Raw genomic sequence first — 18637 nt, forward strand, 5'->3', positions numbered from 1 at the left:
GAGACACAGTGGCTTTTCCTCTGAGTGATATGGGAAGGGTAGGCAGTGGAGTGTTTTAAGCAGACAGGTTCGGATCCTACTGCCTTTAGAGGACTCTTATGCTGGCTCCAGTGTGAAGGACCAGAGAGGGAAGAAACAGAGAAATCAGGAAGGATGTGGTTATAACAACACAGGCAGAAAAATGATGTTGGTTTGGACGGTGGGGGTGGTAAGAAGTGGTGAAATTCTGGATAAATTTTGAATATATATTCAGAGGAATTTTCTGACAGATCAGAGCTAGAGAAGACTTAAGGATGACTGCAAGGTGTTCCAGACTTCCATACCGGGACAGATGAAACCACTATCATTCAGTAAAAGGAGGAAAGATGCAGAAAGAACAAGCTGGGGAGCAGGTTAAGACTTTTCTGTACATCTAAGTGTGTACGGAAAAAAGTACTTTAAAAAATGAATCAAACTTGTGGATACAGCGGGGGAAGGAGAGGGTGGGACGAATGGACAGAGTAGCATGGAAACAAATACACTATCATATGTAAAACAGATAGGCAGTGGGAATTTGCTGTATGACTCAGGGAGCTCAAACCGGTGCTTTGCGACCACGTCGAGGGGTGGGAGGGAGGTTCAAGAGGGAGGGGACATATGTATAACCTATGACCAATTCATGTTGATACATGGCAGAAACCAACACAATGTTGTGAAGCAACTATCTCCATTTAAAAATTTTTTTAAAAGAGTGAACTCTAATGAAAATAAAAATAAAAAGCAAGTCAATTGATAGGAAAATGTTCATAATGATCATGACACATAAATAAAACTCAAACAGTGATGGCTGAAATTGTGTTTAGAGGGGGTCAGACGTGTCTCTGCTTCCTTCCAGCCCTGAAATTCTACTTTGGTGATTTCAGATATCGAAGTCTCCCATTCATGAAGAACGGGAACTTGAGACTCAGCCCATGTAATGGATGCAGAAGGAAAGCCGGGAGAGGAATCCCTTGGGCCAGGCTTCTTTTGTTAACTTAGAAGGACCTGGAACGTTCTTGCACACATCCTGACCTCCCAGCGTTGCCTCATTCACTCACACTGAGCACTTTCTGCCTAGCAGGCCCTAGATACACATAGCACAGCTCTGATGCCCCACCCCTCCCCTTATCAATAAAGCTATGCCCACCCCTACCTGGGTCTGGCTACTCCATGATCCTGCATGTGCCTAGAGGTCAGGTGAGCAAATGGCTTTGACAGCAGAAGTGGTTTTATCTCTTTTTTCCTCCCACAGGGTTCGCGTAGTTATCAAGCTGGGAAAAAAATCCTCAAAGGCCTTTTACCCTGCCTTTTGTAGATGAGAAACAGGGCCAGAGAAGCAAGCAACTCGCGTGGTCCATATCCAATCCATTAGGAAATCCCTTCAGCTTTACTGTTACGAAATAAATTCTGAATCTGACTGCTTCTCTCCAGCTTCCCTGGCACCATCCTGATTAAGCCACCCTCATGTTCTTCCCGGATGGCTGCATCAGGTCATCACCAGTCCCTTACGCCTGCAGGTCTCTACCCAGGAACCGGAGGGCCTTTGTTAAAATCAAAGTCAGATCATGTCTCTCCCCTGCTCAAAACCCTGCAGTGTTCACTCAAAGGACAGGCTCAAGTCTTTAAATGGCCTTCAAGGCCCTGCACATTCTGACCCTTGGCTACTACCAGACCCCGCGCTGTCATTCTCCCCTCATTCACTCAGCTTCAGCCACACTGGGGTCTTCCCTGTTCTCGGAGTGCCCTGAGTGTGTTCCTGCCTCGGGGCCTGGCCCTTGCTCTTCCCCTGCCTTTCCTCAGATCCTTGTAGTGCCTGTTTCCTCACTTCATTCAGGACTCTGACCAGATGTCACCTCCTAAGGAAGCTTTCCCTGACCAGGTTTTAATTCTGCCCTCTTCAGTGTTTCTTTTTAACCCCTTCTCTCATTTAGTTTTCTTTTTAGCACTTAACCACCATCTGACATTTATTTCCTGTCTTGTCCCATTAAATTATAAACTTACACAGGTAGGAATTTTCTTCTAATTTAGTCACTGTTTTATCTCTAGCATTTAACATGGTGCCTGGCATTCAGTGGGCTCTTAATAAAGATTTGTGAAATGAATGAGTGTCCAGAGCTAAGTAGGTAATCCTCCTACAGCCCCACAGGTCAACCCACAAAGAGGTCATGGTCTATCTTGGACCTCAGGTAACAGCTCCACCAAAGCTACTAGGCATGCTTTTGTTTCCAAGATAATGACCAGATGGAGGGAGGGGGTCTCTTCAAGGACTGGCCTTGCAGGGGCTGGGTTAGGAGACAATAGGGAAGCACAGAGCAGCTATCTGCATACTTCTCTTCTTGCCACCAAGAAACCCAGGGGGGCTACCAAGGAACATGCCTCTGCCCTGGCCTCAAAATGGTCTCTGATCCAAGGCTCAAGATCCTCAGCAAGTAGTGGGCACTGGGTGGGTAAGAGGGGAAGGAAGGAAGAGCTTAGTCACATCCTTCTGCATCTGTCCTATTGCACTGGCAGACTTAACGTGCGGTGGAGTCAGACACCCTCACTGGGTAACCAGATCTCAGACAAAGTTTCCTCACCTCTCTGAGTCTTAGTTTCTTCTTTGGTAAAATGGGGACAACACCTACTTGGAAGATTTTGAGAATTCAAGTAGGGGCTAAGGCAGTATGAGCTGTGGGCGTTTTGTTGTTGTTGTTATTTGTTTGTAGCTATAAGTAATGAGACTACAATATGAGAAGCACAAATGGGGACATTCATTTTTAGCTATAAAAAACAACAGCTAACAATTATTGAGCACTTGCCATGGACCTTTTAATCCTTGCTGCTAAGGCTGTGATGGCAGTATTCTCACTTTGTAGACAGTACCCTGGGCTTGGAGAGATAAAGGATCTTGCCCCAGGTCCGGCAGTCACAGAGCTGGGGTTTAGAACCCACACTTGTGTGTGTTAGAACCCACACTGTTGGACTCTAGGAGTCAAGAGGCCTTGCGAGGAGGGGGGTCCCTTTGCCTCCTCAGGTCTCAGTTTCCTGTCTGTTTAGAGGTTGAACATGCTGGTGGTGGTGGTCTTCTGCAGTTTGTTGGTGCTGTGGGCATTGACTGTGAACAGCAAACCTCCAGGTGGCCCCTCCCTCAGTATCATGGCTACAGAATCCTCCAGCTTTCCTGACACCAGTCTCAGGCACCTTGCTATTCTGCACCTTGAGGGGGCTGGTGGGCTGCAATGAAGATGAAATAGGGAGGCTGCAGCCTGAGGGAGCCTTCAGCACTGAGGTTTTGGTTACAAGGCTGTACGCGAGGGGCTTCCCTGGTGGTTCAGACAGTAAAGAATCCGCCTGCAGTGTGGGAGACCTGGATTTGATCCCTGGCTTGGGAAGATCCCCTGGAGAAGGGAATGGCTATCCACTCCAGCATTCTTGCCTGGAGAATCCCATGGGCAGAGGAGTCCATGGGGTCGCAAAGTGTCGGACGCGACTGAACAACTTTCACACGCTGTATGTGAGAGCATTCTTATGTGGTGGGGGGCAGGGAGGGGTTGCAGGGATTTGCTCTGTCCCCAAGTCCTCCAGAGCTGTTGCCTTCTGCTGTGGAATTCCAAACATTTCCGATCAGATAAAGGTGGCTGAAAATACCCGGACTTGTCTGGACTAGTTGGAGGCGGTGCTGGGGTGAGGAGGTTGAGGCCACTGGGGCAGAGCCTGGCAAGATCTGGCCCTCTGAGGAGCTGACCCTGGTCATAGATATGCCCAATGCCCTTTGCCCTGGAATCTGCAGGTTGGACGGCAAGGCTCAGCAGGCTTTGAAGTGGAGGCAACAAGTCCTTCTTGGAGAGAATGTTGCCTCTCACCTTCCACACTAAATGACTGGATCTTTCAAATACACCTGAGAGAGAACACAGGTAGTCAGTTATTTGCCCATGTGTGAGTTATTTTCATCTTCTTCATGCTACAGCACTAATGAGAGCCCTTTGAGATGATCGCCTTCATTGTACAGACGAGGAAAGTCCCAGACTTTCCCAGCATCCCAGACAGCGGAATGGACTCACCCCCAAGCAAGCCAGTGACAGCGCTGGGACACAAAACCCACACCTGCTGACGCCCAGCCCATTGCACTTCACAGCACGCAGCATTGATGGTGTCAGAGTAGGGCAGCCCTGGGCAGAAGGGAGGAGAGAGTGGCTGCTTTGGACCGTGGAGTACTTGGAGGTGCAGACCCCAGAAGGCAGAGGAGAATTAGGAAGGGGGTTGGCCCCAGAGATCAAACCTCTGTTCCTTATAGATTGCTACCCTAGTCCCTCCTGCCTGTTGTGTCAACACAGTGCAGAAGATGTCTTTTCCAGAACTTTCTCCTGAGCCTGGGAGAACTTGGTGTCTGGGGAGCCCCAGGTACCTGCCCAGTCACCTGGTATCTTGGGGCCTCCTCCTAGTTTTTGCAGGCGATGAAGGTGGGGCTTAAGAGAGAGAGGGAACTGGCCTTCTTTCCTTCCCACCACTCGGCCTACTCATCAGCACCTTCTCTGGGCCCAGAACTAGGCTCTCAGCCTAGGAGACAGAGCTCATGGTCAGAAATGGGCAGCTCAGCAAATGGGTGAGAGCTCAAGGAGACTTGGAGCAGGAGAGCAGAAGGCCTCCTTAAGGCCTGCAGGTTGAGCCCTAGGAGATAAGTAGGAGAGAGCTCAGCATAGGGACCAATGTGAGCAAAGATCTTGAGGCTGAACAGATCATGGTGTGTGAGGAGTAAGCAGCCTGGCCCTAGACAAAGCTGAAGAAACCCTGCAGACCATGGAGAAAGGTCTAAGACTCAAGTTGAGCCTTGGTCTAATAATAAGAACAGTAATAATTACTTAAATTACTGCAAATCTACTAGGTGTCACATATAGTTCTAAGTCCTTTATATGAATTACTATTGAATTTTCACAATGTTCTTGTGAAATGAGTACATCTTTAATTCCCATATTATTAATGAGGTCCAAAGCTAAACATCTGAGTCTAATTGCAAGACTTATTGGGTCCCTGCCTGTTCTTTGCTGTAGAAGCCCACCTTGGTGGAGAAAAAGAAGATAACTTGTCACCAGCCTTGGCCTCATCTAGATGGCACTCCTATTTTATAAATGAGGAAGCTGATACTCAGAGAGCAGCAGGACCTGGCTCAGGGCCTTAACCTTTCTCTGCTAGCTCGTGTTACCTTCTTGGTTAGCCCTTGGGAGAGTTGGAAGAGAGCAGCAGAGGAGAGAGAACCGGAACTAAGGCCAGCTAGGACAGGCGGTAGAGGGAAAGAGGCAAAAAATTTTCCATTAGAGCCGATCAAAGGGAAAAGTTTTCCAAAAGAGCTGCTCAAAAATGAAATGATCCACACAGGACGAAGGGAGCCCCTTCTCACAAGTGCGTATGTGTTGTTGTTTAGTCACTAAGTCTCATCCGACTCTTGCGACCCCATGGACTGTAGCCTGCCGGGCTCCTCTGTCCATGGGGTTTCCCAGGCAAGAATGCTGGAGTCGGTTGCCATTCCCTTCTCCAGGGCATCATCCTGACCCAGGGATGGAACCCGCGTCTCCTGCATTGGCAGGCGGATTCTTTACTGCAAGTGTGTAAGCAGACAATGCCCTGTCGATAACTCCATGGTTCTGGACCATCTGGAGTGAAACAGACCTACTGTGTAATCAGGGCGCTCCAGCTTTCCTTTTGTTTTTTTTTTGTCCTTTCAGTTTTATTGAAATGTATTTGACATACGTACTGTAAAAGTTTAAGGTTTACAGCATAAAGATTTGATTTCCGTACATCATGAAGTGATGACCACAGGAAGTTTAGGGAGAATCTGTCATCTCATAGAGGTACAAAATCAAGTAGAAAAAAATTTTTCTTCTTATGAGAACTCTTAGGATATATTCTCTTAAAACCTTTTATATATAACATACAGCAGTGTTAATTGTATTTATTTCGTACATTACATCCCTAGTATCAATTTATAACTGGAAGTTTCTACCTTTTGGCCACTTTCTTCCTCCCCGCTCCTCCCATCCCCCCAAACCCTGCCTCTGGTAACCACAAATCTGCTCTCTTTTTCTTTCTTTTTTTAAAAAACATTTATTTGGCTGCACTGGGGTACGCAGGATCTTTAGTTGTGGCATGTGGGATCTAATTCCCTGACTAGGGATTGAACCCCAGCCCCCCAGTCCTCCACATTAGGAGCATGAAGTCTTGGCCACTGGACCACCAAGGAAGTCCCTATTTGATTTTTTAAATATAATTGACCTACAACATTATGTTAGTTCCTGTTATACAGCGTAGTGATTCAATAATTCTATACAGTGCAAACTGATCACCACAATACGTGTAGTTAAGGTAAGTCACCATACAAAGATGTTACATAATTATTGACTATGTTCCCCACACTGTACATTTCATACTCATGAAGACTCATATATTTTGCAACTGAAAGTTTATGTCTCTTCATCTCCCTCACCTATTTCTTTCCAGTCCCTACCCCTCTCCCTCTGTTAAACACCTGTTTGTTCTCTGTATCTGTGTCTCTGTTTTTGTTTGTTTGTTTTGAATTAGAGTCCACATATAAGTGAAACCATACTGTGTTTGTCTTTCTCTGTCTGACTTATTTCACTAAGCATAATACTCTCTAGGTCCCTCCATGTTGTCACACATGGCAAGATTTCATCCTTTTTAATGGCTAGTATTTAGTGTTGTATATTTGTATTATATTTTCTTTATCCATTCATCTGTTGATGGGCACTTAGGTTGTTTCTGTATCTTGGCTGTTGCAAATAATGCTTCAGTGAACATAGAGGTGCCTTTATGTTTTCTAATTAGCGTGTTTGTTTTCTTCACGTAAATATACAGAGAGTGATATTGCTAGATTCTGTGGTATGTGTGTGTCCGTGCGCACGCTTAATCATGTCCAACTCTTTGTGACCCCATGGAATGTAGCCCACCAGGCTCCTCTGTCCATGGGATTTTACAGGTGAGAATACTGGAGTGGGTTGCCAAGATCCCTTCTCTCGGGGATCTTCCTGACCCAGAGATCGAACTTGCATCCCCTGCATTAGCAGGCAGGCTAGATCATATAGTAGTTCTATTTTTAATTTTCTAAGGAATCTCCATGCTGTTTCCATTCCATAATGGTTGCACCAATTTACATTCCCACCAATAATACATGAGGATTCCCTTTTTTCCACATCCCCATCAGTGATTGTTATTTGTTGTCTTTTTGATAACAGCCATTCTGACAGGTGTGAGGTGTTAGCCGATTGTGGTTTTGATTTGCCTTTTCCTAATGTTTCTTGATGTTGAGCATCTTTTCATGTACCTGTTGGCTATCCGTATGGCTTCCTTGGAAAAATGTCTGTTCAGATCCTCTGCCCATTTTGTAATCTGGTTATTTGTTTTTTGATGTTGCATTGTATGAATTCTTTGTATATGTTGGATATTAACCCATTATCGGCTATATCATTTGCAGATATCTTCTGCCTTTTAGCTTCTAAAAGGCACCTTCTGCCTTTTAGTAGGTGGCCTTTTAGCTTTGTTGATAGTTTCCTTCTCCATGCAAAAGCTTTTTAGTCTAATGTGGTCACATTTGTTTATTTTTTCTTTTGTTTCTTTTGCCTCTGGAGATGTATCCAAAAAATATCGTATTACAAATCAAAGAACATACTGCCTGTGTTTTCTTCTAGGAATTTTATGGTTTGGGGTCTTAATTTAAGCCTTTAATCCATTTAAAATTTATCTTTGTGCATGGTGTGAGAGAAGTGTCCAGTTTGAGTCTTTTGCGTGTAGCTGTCTGTGTAAGTGTGGGTTCACTTCTGGTCTCTCTGTTCCACTCATCTATGTTTCTGTTTTTTCTGCTGGTACCAACCTGTTTTGATTACTGTAGCTTTGTAGTATAGTTTCAGATCAGAGAGCATGATGCTTCTAAGCTTTCTTCTTTTTTCTCAAGATTATTTTGGCTATTGGAGGTCTTTTGTATTTCCATACAACTTTTATGATTATTTGTTCTAATTCTGTGGAAAATGACATTAATATTTTGGTAGGGATTGCACTGAATCTATAGATTTGTTCTCCATCTTTCTGAACCTCAACTGGGAAGTGAGGATGTTAGGGCTGAGCTTGAGCATCACATGGAAGGTTGCTTGGGCATCTTTTAAGGTCACTTTTGAGTTTCTGATTCTGTTTCGAGGCTGAGCCTTGGTCCTTCTCACCCTGGACACTGGGAGAAGAACGAAAGGCTGTGGCCATCTACTCATGAAAGATAGGGAGTTCATACTGAAGCCTGCATACCCTGGAGCCCATGAGCCACAACTACTGAGCTGTGTGCCACAACACCTAAAGCCCACGCACCTAGAGCCTATGCTTCGCAGCAAGAGAAGCCACTGCAGTAAGAAAACTGTGCACCGCAACTAGAGTAGCCCCACTCTCTGCAACTAGAGAAAGCCTGAACACAGCAGTGAAGACCCAGAGCAACCAAAAATAAAATAAGTAATAAATAAAAATACCTAGAAAAAAGTGAATAGGGAGTTAGTTACCAAGGGTAAAATAAGATTGAGATGAGGGGAGTTTCAGACTTCCAGGGAATGAATGCATATGAGCAGGTAGCAGCTGCCCAGGAGCCATTAAGCCTTTGGGCTCTGGAGCCAGACTGCCTGGATTCAGATCCCTGCTCTGCCATTTATGAACTGGATGGCCTTGGGAGGTCACTTGACCTCTCCGTGCCTGTTTCCTCATCTGTAACATGGTGAGTAATGATAGCACTTACTTCATGGGGTTCTTATAAGGATTCGGTGAATTTACATACACAACGAAGCTCTTAGCACCATGCCTGGTGCTTGGTAAGTGCTCAGTAAATCTCAGCTATCACTCCCTGGGAAGGAGATTGAGAGCCCCTAAATGAGCATCTGTGCCCCCAGTAAATGCTTTTCTGAATTACCTCTCTCTTCCTCCAAGACTGGTACCCCGCTTCTGAGCTGAGGTGGTGGAGAGCCTGCGCTACACTGCTGGGCCTGATAGCTTTCTCAATTCCCTAGCGGAGGTGTTATCTCCTCCCGGCACAACCACTTCCTTTTCTGAGAAATGAGCACATCTATCAGGCTTAGCTTCTTAGAACTAATGGAGGGGGAGGAGGCGGGGCGGGGGGGGGCGCGGGGGGCCAGAGAGGCTGGCAGCTGACAAGGGCAGACTTAAAGAAAGATTACCAAGAAGTTTGCTGTGAGGATGCCTCCGAATAGCCCTGACAGCCCAAATGGCTTGGGCTCCGCATGCCACCCTCTTCCACCATAACACCAAGGTCACTTTGCTTTACCAGTGCTTTCATCCCCTTTTCTCACCATCACTGCCTGTGAGGTCAAAGCAGGAGAAACTGAGGTTCAGAAGTAGAGAGGCCCGCTGTGCCACCCACCAGCTGGGCTGACTCAGCTGAGGTGTCAGCCCAGCTGTCTAGCCACCCATCTCTTTGTCCCTGCCCCATGGAGTCACCTCTCTGAGTTGCCTGCATCCAGGCCTGTGGTCCCCAGGGTGGAGGAGAGAGGCTGTGTTCCTCTCATTTTGCTGAACCCCACACACAACCCCTGCCCTCCGCCTCCCACCCCCCTAGGAAAGCCAAGGGAAGTGGATTCCAACCACAAACCTCGCTTCTTCCGAGTCTCCGCCTGCAGCTCCCTGCTGAGCGAGTGATAAGGCCTCTTCGTTTGCCCCACTGCCCACTTGCCTGCCATCTCTGTGAGATCTCCTAGCAAGGCCTCATTTGTCTATTTAGTTGGCATTTGTCAGCCTCTCCCTCAGGGAAACTGAGTCCAAGAGCAGAAAGTGACTCATGGCCTGCCTGTGCAGGGCTTTGATGAGGCCGGGTCAGGTACATTCTTGATGTTCGTGGCACTTTCCCTGGGCTGCTAGGAGCCCCTTCCTCTTCTCCACCTACCTCTTTCCAGAAATAACCAAGCAGGAAGGAAGCAGTGGGCCTGGGCTCTCCAGAGTCACACTAGAGGAAGGAAGGGCCCGTCTGGCAGCGGTGCTTGTTCTCCGCTAAAGCCAGGACGGAAGGGTTTCACTTTCTCTCCTGGCCTTCGTCACATCCTTTTCCTGTGGCACCCAGTTCCCCTCAGCTGGCCTGGGGCCAGAACTCATTCATTCAGCTGGTGCTTCAGGCCACCTTCCTCCTCCAAGAGGGACCCAGGGCTATAGGCCTGGCCCCAGAATATGAACTGGTTCTTCAGTTACCCACTTGAGACAGGTCTCTCAGTATCTCTGAGCCTCAGCCTACCTGAGCTTAGAGTGAGGCCCTCCTTCAGTAATAGTGCATGCACCTGGCCCATGATAGGGCCTTGAGAACAGTTGTCCTTTTGTAAGTGAGCAGAGTCCTGGGTAGAGGTTAGGAGCAAAGGCACTGGAGCCAGATTGTTGGTGCAGGCAACCCAGTCATGTCACCAGACCATTGTGTGACCTTGGGCAAGTCGCACATTATCTGAGGGTCTCGGGTCTATCAGCTGTATAGCAGGTTAACAGTAGAACCCACTGGCCCACAGAGCATAGAGACAGTTTAAAGAACCAATCCATAGAAAGGACCAAGGAGAGGGTCTTGCAAGGTAAGTGCTCTGGAAATGTCAGCTGCTGCTGCCGCCGCTGAGGAGCCTAATTCTCTGTGGGTGGAGACAGCAGGGACCCAAGATGGCAGGATTGGACCTCAGCATGAGCAAGAGGCCAGAACTCAGACAAATCCCAGTCCTCCCGCTTGCTGGACAGAGACTATGGGAGAACACTGAAGCTGCCATCTTGACATCTGTAGAATGAGGCTCCGATAAAAATGTTCTGAGGGCTGACTGGACGTAGTCATTTGTTCATCTCAAATGGATTCATCTAGAACAGCACCTGCTGTGTTCTAGGTACAGCACCAGCTTCTTGAGGTACAAGTGACAAAAACCACACACAGTCTAGTTGGGGAGACAGGACCAAAAACACTCACTCGCGAACGTGACTGTGCATGTGCCCCGGGAATAAGCCCTCCTTGGAGTAAAGTGCTTCAGCTCAGTGCCTAGAGCAGGCAAAACATTCACTTCTGTGATACAAAGGAATATGCCATCATAACATATTATGTGTTTTGGTTTTTTCCTTTTTGGCTGCACTGGGTCTTCGTTGCTTTTTCTTAGACTTTCTCTGTCTGTGGTGATCTAGGCCTGCTCTCTAGTCGCAGTGTATGGGCTTCTCATTGTGGTGGCTTCCCCTGTTGCAGAGCACAGGGGAAGCCACCACAGGACTCCTGGGTCACGGGCTCCAGTGGTTGCGGCTCCCAGGCTCTAGAGCACAGGTTCAGTAGTTGTGGCGCACGGGCTTAGTTGCTCCACAGCATGTGGGATATTCCCAGACCAGGGAGCAAACCCATGTCCCCTGCATTGGCAGGCGGATTTCTATCCACTGCACCACCAGGGATGTCCTGGATATTATACTGTTATTTAGAAAGTCGAGGACACTATGGCTCAAGAAGCGAAGTAACCTGCTCAAAGCCACGCCTCTCAGAAGCATGGAGATGGGGGAGGTGAGAGGGAAGGGTGAATAGTGGAGAACTGACTGGGTTCAAGCAGGAAGTGCGCTCCAGTCCCTGGCAAGGCAGGTGGTCCACTGGCACTTGGACCGCTGCCCAAGGACAATGCTGTGCCAGCCTTTCTCCTGACTTCTGCAGGATTGCAGGTGGCTGCAAGGTAACCTTCATCGTGCAGTTGACTTTCTCTGGGCAGAGATCTAGCTGAAGCCAGTCTGTGCCTGTCTGGATGAGCCCCTGGCTTCAGACACGTCAGTCTTGATCCCTGCCTGTACCGAGTCCCCGGACTGACAGGCGAGACCACCATACAGACAGCCTCAACCTGGGGACGCTGCTGCCTCTCCTTCTCACCTCAGGGTATTGGCACTTGGTACTTCTGCTGGAACGTGCTCTTTTTCACCCAAGAGTTTGTTTGTTTGTTTGTTTGTTTGTTTTTTTCTTTGCATTTGGCTTCACTGGCTCTTAGTTGTGGCATGTGGGATCTAGTTCCCCAAACAGGGATCAAACCTGGGCCCCCTGTGTCGGGACTGCAGACTTAGCCACTGGCCCACCAGGGAAATCTCATCACCCAAGATTTTTGATCCTCCCTTGGCCACTGCCACCTAGTTATTCAGGACTCAGTTTCCCCACCCTCCCCCAGAGAGACCTTCTCTGACCACTCCACCTGTGTCAGTCCACTGGTGTTCTTTACCACCTGCCTAGGATTTACTCTCTTCAAAACCCCATCATATCTGAAATTGTCTTGCTTCTTATTCTTTTTGCTTCTCTCTAGGACTGTGTTTCTCAACCTTACTTTCTCCTCACCACTCCCTACTAAGGAGTCTTTTTAGTTTTTAGACATGTTTATCTTAATTGCTCTGGCATAAGTTTGAATACCACAGCTGTGCTGTGTATCTCTTTCTATGCTATGTCTTCACCCCACCCCCATGGAGAATGCATGGACTAGAACATAAGCTCTGTGAGAGCAGGGACCTTATTTGTCCTGTTCAGTACTGGGCCCAGGGCATGGTAGACACCGAGTAGTTACGGTATGAACGAAGGTCCAAAATCTCTGGGAGTACAAAGGAGATGTTCCTGCTGGAGTTGAAGGAAGGATAAGTAGGAAAGTCTTGGAAGACAGAACTCCAAAGTGGTCACATAAGCTGGGTAGGGTTGGCTGACTAAGGCGGAGGTGGGGAGGGTTACCAGTTAGAGGGCTCAGAGCTGGCAGGCTCAGGGGCCTGAAGCACTCTGGGCTGTGGGGCTGTGGCCATCCCATGCGGGTGGCCGGGACTGATGGAGGTAGGACCTTGAAAGTGGTCCCAGCCTTACTTGTCCTGGGGACCCTGGTTCTTGTCTAATCACTCTGAAGGGCCCCAATGCTAGATGATAGAGCCCAAGCTCTCCCACAGACTGGCTCTTTGAAACTGTAGAGTGGGTGAGTAGGTGGGCCTTGTTGACTGGCGAGTCTCTAGCCTAGGAATCCATGGTTCTCCCATGGAGGTCATTAGCCACCCCTGTCCCCAGTGGTCCTGAAAAGCCCTACGTGGATCCCATGGTAGCGATCACAGCTGCAAAGAGAAGCTCACCCCATTTTGCCCTGCCCCACACTGAGAATGCACACAGTCCCTTAGGCTGGGTCTCCTGAAAGCCTCTGGGACATCAGAGGCTGACCTCCCTGCTGCCCACCTTACATCTGACCCCCTGTCTACCACGGCAGCTCTGGCTCAAACCAGTGGGAGCCACTGAGCAGCAGTGGGGGCTTATCTCTGCTTTTCCAGACCAGGGCAGCTCCGCAATCCTGTTTGTTTACCCAGAGCAGCCGCCTGCCGAGAAAATGGCTGTGTTTGTTTCCAAGTGTGTCGTGTGAACCGTGGGCTAAATATACCCTCACCGCTGCCTCCCCGGCACCCGCCCTGGAACAGCACACCCCGTTTTGCTCCTGCTCTCTCTGTGAAAGCAATCCCCAGGATCCTCTCCTCCTCCCTAGGAGGAGCTTCTGAAATGGAGATGAAGATTGTCCAAGCGCGTTAATGCACGGTGGGGGCTGGGCCGATCAGAGACTTGTCTCCGTGGCACCCACAGGAGAATGTTCCCTCCACCCTGGAATGACTGTTCCTGGACAGTGAGTGCTTTGTGCCCTTGCAGGAACGGGGCCTGTTTATTCCAGCTCAGCCCAGAGCCGAAAATTTCCTGTGGCTGCCAGCCCTCTACTTCAGGAAAGTTCCCATCGAGGGAGGCCTCTCCCACTTTGGCTGCAGCCCAGTGTCCCTGGTTTCTTGTGGGACATTTGGCCCCTTGGGATAATTTCTGGCCATGGCTCCCTCTCCCATGCGCCTCACGGCCCAGGACTCCCTCATCACAGATCAGTCTTTTTTGTGACTTAAACTGGGGCCTCCTTCGCTTACGACCAGAAAAATTTCAGTTCTTGTAAGAATTTTCTGGTCCAACAAGAAACCCATGGAGGCTAAGCAGGATGAAGGCCAAAGATTAAGGACTCTGGCTGCTGCCACTGCCCTTCTCTTCCCAGGCCCAAGGCCCCCTCTACCCCAGGCCCCACATAGGGAATAGTCCTGCTGTAGCAGCACCCCCTGTGGCTCAGCTGGTAAAGAATTCCCCTGCAGTGCAGGAGACCTGGGTTGGGCAGATCCCCTGGAGAAGGGAAAGGCTACCCACTCCAGTATTCTGGCCTAGAGAATTCCATGGACTGTGCATAGCCCATGGGGTCGCAGAGCGACTTTCACTTTCACAGCAGCACCCAGGTTGGGACCAGGCAGTCCTGGGCTTTGATCCTGGCTCTGCCCCCTGTTAACTGAGTGACCCCAGGCAAGGTCTGTCCGACTGTCTACCTCAGTTGTTTCATCTGTGACATGGGGCTCAGATTGCTACATCTGAGGATTCTGATGAAGGTGAAGGGGATGACAGTGTCTGGAACTTAGGAGGCATGTAAAACCTTTGTTCTCCTCATGTATTTATTGATCACTGACTCTGTGCCAGACACTGTTTTGGGTTCTGGACATATAGAAACAGGACAGCCTCTATGCCTCGTCAAACCATGACTACTGCAGGAGATCAATCAAAACAAAGACCCAAAAGAGCAGGCTCTGCTTCCAGAAAGTGCTAAGAAGAAAAATAGAGCAAGTTGAGGGGATAGGTAGCAAGAGATCAGGGTAGGGGGTACCATATTAGACAAGGTGGCCAGGGAAGGTGTCCCTGAGGAGATGGCATTTGAACAGAGTTAGGAGTGAAATGAGGGAGCCTGGGGTCGAGTGCTCCAGGCCACAAGGGCAGTAGGTGCTGCGCTCAGCAGATGTTGCAGCAACAGCCCAGTCAACTAGAGTAGAGTGTGCAGTGTGGAGGGGCTGGGGCCTACTGGGCCTCACTGGCCTTGGTGAAGACTCGATTCTGTGTGTGATGGGGAGCCTTGGAGAGCTTGAGAGCATGGAGTGACAGGGGCTCAGTGGTGGGGTTTTCCCCACCTGCCTGCCTTCCCTTCCCAATGCCTTTTCCCCTTTCTAGAAGGACTCTGCTCTGGCTCACACATCACTGCTGCCTCCTTAATGGCTTAATAAGTATAGAGGATTCTTTGAGTCAGGTTGTCAGTTCAGTTTGTATGACCCTCTGCTGGGTACCAGGGACATGAACGGACATGACACTGGCATTCTAAGTCCGAGGAAAAGCTGTGGGTGTGCCACACTCTGACCTGTGTTTTAAAAAATCTTGGCATGGAGTGAGGGGGTGTCGTCAAGACTAGAAGTAGGGGCTGGCACATATCATAGTGAGCAAACTGTCTGGGTGGGACGTGGAGACAACCAGAAATGGCAGGCATGGTCTGAGGGGGCCACCCCACAGCTCAGCCACTCTGGCCCAGGTAGCGTGTGGGCCCACAGTGTGAGTTCATGGTGGAGAAGCAAGAACACAGTCTCTGGAACCAGCCAGTGGTCTGTTCCCTCCCGGGGGAGTCGAAGCACACTGATCCTAGATGCCAGACACCAGCTTTAGATTCCGGCTCCTCCACAAAGCTGGGTGACCTGATCAAGTTCCTCTGCACTCAGAGGCTGGGCTTCCTGGTCTGCCAGTAGGGAGAGACAGCCCACACTGCAGCATTGTTGAGAGGATTAAAGGACAAATGGGGTGCAAGGCGCCCTCCTTAAAGGGTGCTCCAAGCTCCCCTCCGCCTGCCCCACAGATTGGTTCCACCCTAGGTTGGGTCATTCAGCCCGCAGCCCCTCCTTTGTGGTATCATGTGCTTCCCTCCTGACTAGCTTCAGGGCAGAGGACTGTTGCTCACCTCCTCCTGGGCCCCGGGTCATGCCCCCTGGGGTGGGGGACAGGGCCTCATGGACCCCATCCCAGTCCTGCACTGCTGTTGCCCTCTCTGTTCCACCCTGCTCTGCCCACCCATCAGCCTGCCCTGGTCAGAGGCTTCCTCCAGACCTGCCCTGACCCGGAATCACTCTGGAGTTTCCCCTGTCTCTTTTCTCCCCCTTCCTCCCTCTCTCCCTCCTTTGCAGCAGTGGAAAGGCTGAGGCCTGGAGTTCTGCACTGCCCTCAGGCTCAACTCCCGCTTCCTCCAAGCTTCCAGACCACAGTGGTCCAGCTCTCACTCACCCCTTCAGGCTCATCTCCTCCCCTCTCCTCCTCTCCTGCTCCAGCCCCTTGGCCTCCCTCAGTTCCCTGCCCATCTCTTTCCCATCAGGTTCTGAAGGACCACTTCCTAGCTGGCTGACCTTGGACAGAACTCTACCCCCACTTTGCACCTGTTTTCTCAGCAGTAAAATGGGTTGGTTATCCCCAGCTGGGGGTCAGGAGGAAGAGCCGCCCTTAACCCTTTATCTGGCCTAAAGGGGGCATGGACAGCTGCAGTTTTTCAGCTCAGCAAGGTCATCACACGCCGACCACCCGCTTTGTCCCAGCCACATTCCTGTTTGAGAACTCACACAGTTCCCTTCTCTTCTGTCTCCTGGCAGGACACTTTTGTGGAACTCTACGGGAACAATGCAGCAGCCGAGAGCCGGAAGGGCCAGGAGCGCTTCAACCGCTGGTTCCTGACGGGCATGACTGTGGCTGGTGTGGTTCTGCTGGGCTCGCTCTTCAGTCGGAAATGACCAGACACTGACCACCAACTCACCCACACACCCCCGTCCTGCCCCCACCACATCTCTCCGTCCAGCCACCATTGCCACCAGGAGAACCACTCCATGGAGCCCACAGCCACCCACACATCACAGGGTTGGGCCTAGACCTGGTCCCCCGCAATTAGTTTTCTAGAATTTACATGCTTCTGTGAGAGCCACCTTCCTCAATTGTCGTGGCATCAAAACCCACAAAATTCCCTAGAACCTGCCCCGGTGGAAGCTAACAGGTGTCGGGGGTTGTGACTGGGGGCCGGAGTGCCCCACCCGATTGGTGGGTCCCCTTCCGCATTTGGGGTCCCTGAGCATGCTTTCTTGCCAGGGAGCTGGAAAGTTTTCTGACCCTTTTCCCCAGAAAGAGAGACAATAGATTGCCTTCATTTTGATGTCTGTGGCCTCAGAATTGATCATTTCCTGTCTCCTCCCTCCTCCCGGCCCTGGGCCCCCCGTCCATTCATCCCCACCCTCCAAGAGCCACTTAGGACCCACTTCTGACTAATTAGGGATTCAGGATGCTTGGGATAAAGAAATAAGGACCAGGACCCCCTCCCCCTCTCTGACCTGGCCAAAGTCCCTCCCCCCAATCCCAGTGTCCTCTGGAGGTCTCTGGCTAGAGGCCGGCCTCACCCGAGATGGAGGGACTGTAGCTGTAGGAAGCACCCCATGCCAAAGCTGGGGTGGCCTTGCAGTTTAGCACCACCCCAGTTCTTCCCCTTCCCTGGCTCCATGACCATGACTGAGGGACCAACTGGGCTTGAGATAGGTGCCGCAGAGCCGTTCATGGCCTCAGCTGCCTCACTTCCTGCAAGAAGATGAGCCTGTGGCGTCTTTGCCTTGGGCTGCTGCCCATGGGGTTCAGGGGCCATGGTCCAGAGGTGAGGGGGAGCTACAGGGAGCAGCTGTGGGAGCCCTAGGGTCTTCCTACCTCAGGCAGGAAGGGCAGGAAGGAGAGCCTTGTGCGTGGGGTGGAGCTGGGACTGGCCGGAGGGGCCAGCCCTGCCTGGCCTGAACAATTGGTACCCCACCCCCATTCAGCCTGAGCAGCCGGGCTGCCAAGGTCAGGATGGCCTGGCCAGGAGCTCTTCTGACCTCCCTCTCTCTCCTCTGCTCCACCCACGGCCTGTCTCATCCCTGGGGGTCCAGGCCTAGCCCTGGCCACCCCGGGCTCTCTGCTGTACATATTTGAAACTAGTTTTTATTCCTTGTGAAGATGATATACTATTTTTGTTAAGCGTGTCTGTATTTATGTGTGAGGAGCTGCTGGCTTGCAGTGCGTGTGCACGTGGAGAGCTGGTGCCCGGAGATCGAACAGCCTGATGCTCCCTGCACCCCCACCCCACCCCACCCCCCGCCCTGGTCTGGGGAAGCCAGCCGGGGGTCCTGGCTCCTGAGAGGCACCTGTCCCTCCCCCAACCCCCAGCCCACACTTTTTCCAGCTCTTTGAAATAGTCTGTGTGAAAGTAAAGGTGCAGTTCAGTAATAAAATGTGTTCTTCGTGAGCAAAGGGCCTGGGCTCTTGTGTGCTCTGGGAGGGGACGCTTGGCTAGCAGAAGAGGTGCAGGAGAGCTGGGTACCTGTGCTGACTCTGCTGCCCTAACCTTGGACAAGTCACTTCTTCCTCTATCTGGTCCTGAATTTCTCCACCTGTGCACTGGGTTTTTTTGAGCACCTGCTATGTGCTGGGCACTGACTATGTGTGAACATGACAGACACAGTTCCTGCCCTCAGGAGTTGATATTCTAGTGGGAGGAACAGTCAAGTGGCCACCTGGCAAGTGTTTACTGGGCCCTGCTCTGTGTAGGCACAGTCCTGAATGAAAGTGAAAGTGTTAGTCTCACTCAGTTTTGTCCAACTCTTTACAACTTCATGGACTATAGCCCGCCAGGCTTCTCGTCCATGGAATTCTCCAGGCAAGAATACTGGAGTGGGTTGCCATTCTCTTCTCCAGGGGATCTTCCTGACCCAGGGATTGAACCCA

General features: G+C 50.3%; 1 protein-coding gene across 12 annotated transcripts in view; it reads left to right on the plus strand.

Moving 5' to 3' along the window:
• BCL2L1 (BCL2 like 1) overlaps positions 1-18163 on the plus strand; it is a 51268-nt gene extending 33105 nt beyond the window's left edge. For 7 of the 12 annotated variants that reach the window (XM_086332540.1, XM_086332549.1, XM_086332541.1 and 4 more), the window contains exon 3: positions 16495-18163. In XM_086332540.1, coding sequence (XP_086188666.1) covers positions 16495-16632 — 138 coding nt within the window. In that variant the 3' untranslated portion in view covers positions 16633-18163. Of the gene's footprint in view, positions 1-874; positions 1171-16494 lie in introns of those variants that run through there. The other 5 variants (XM_086332544.1, XM_086332545.1, XM_086332546.1 and 2 more) reach the window with 2 other exon arrangements.
• The last annotated feature ends 474 nt before the right edge of the window (positions 18164-18637 follow it).

This window comes from Bos grunniens, chromosome 13 (assembly GCF_055505025.1).
Source record: "Bos grunniens cultivar Pamir isolate PY7600 chromosome 13, Bosgru_T2T1.0, whole genome shotgun sequence".
Taxonomy (NCBI): Eukaryota; Metazoa; Chordata; class Mammalia; order Artiodactyla; family Bovidae; genus Bos; species Bos grunniens.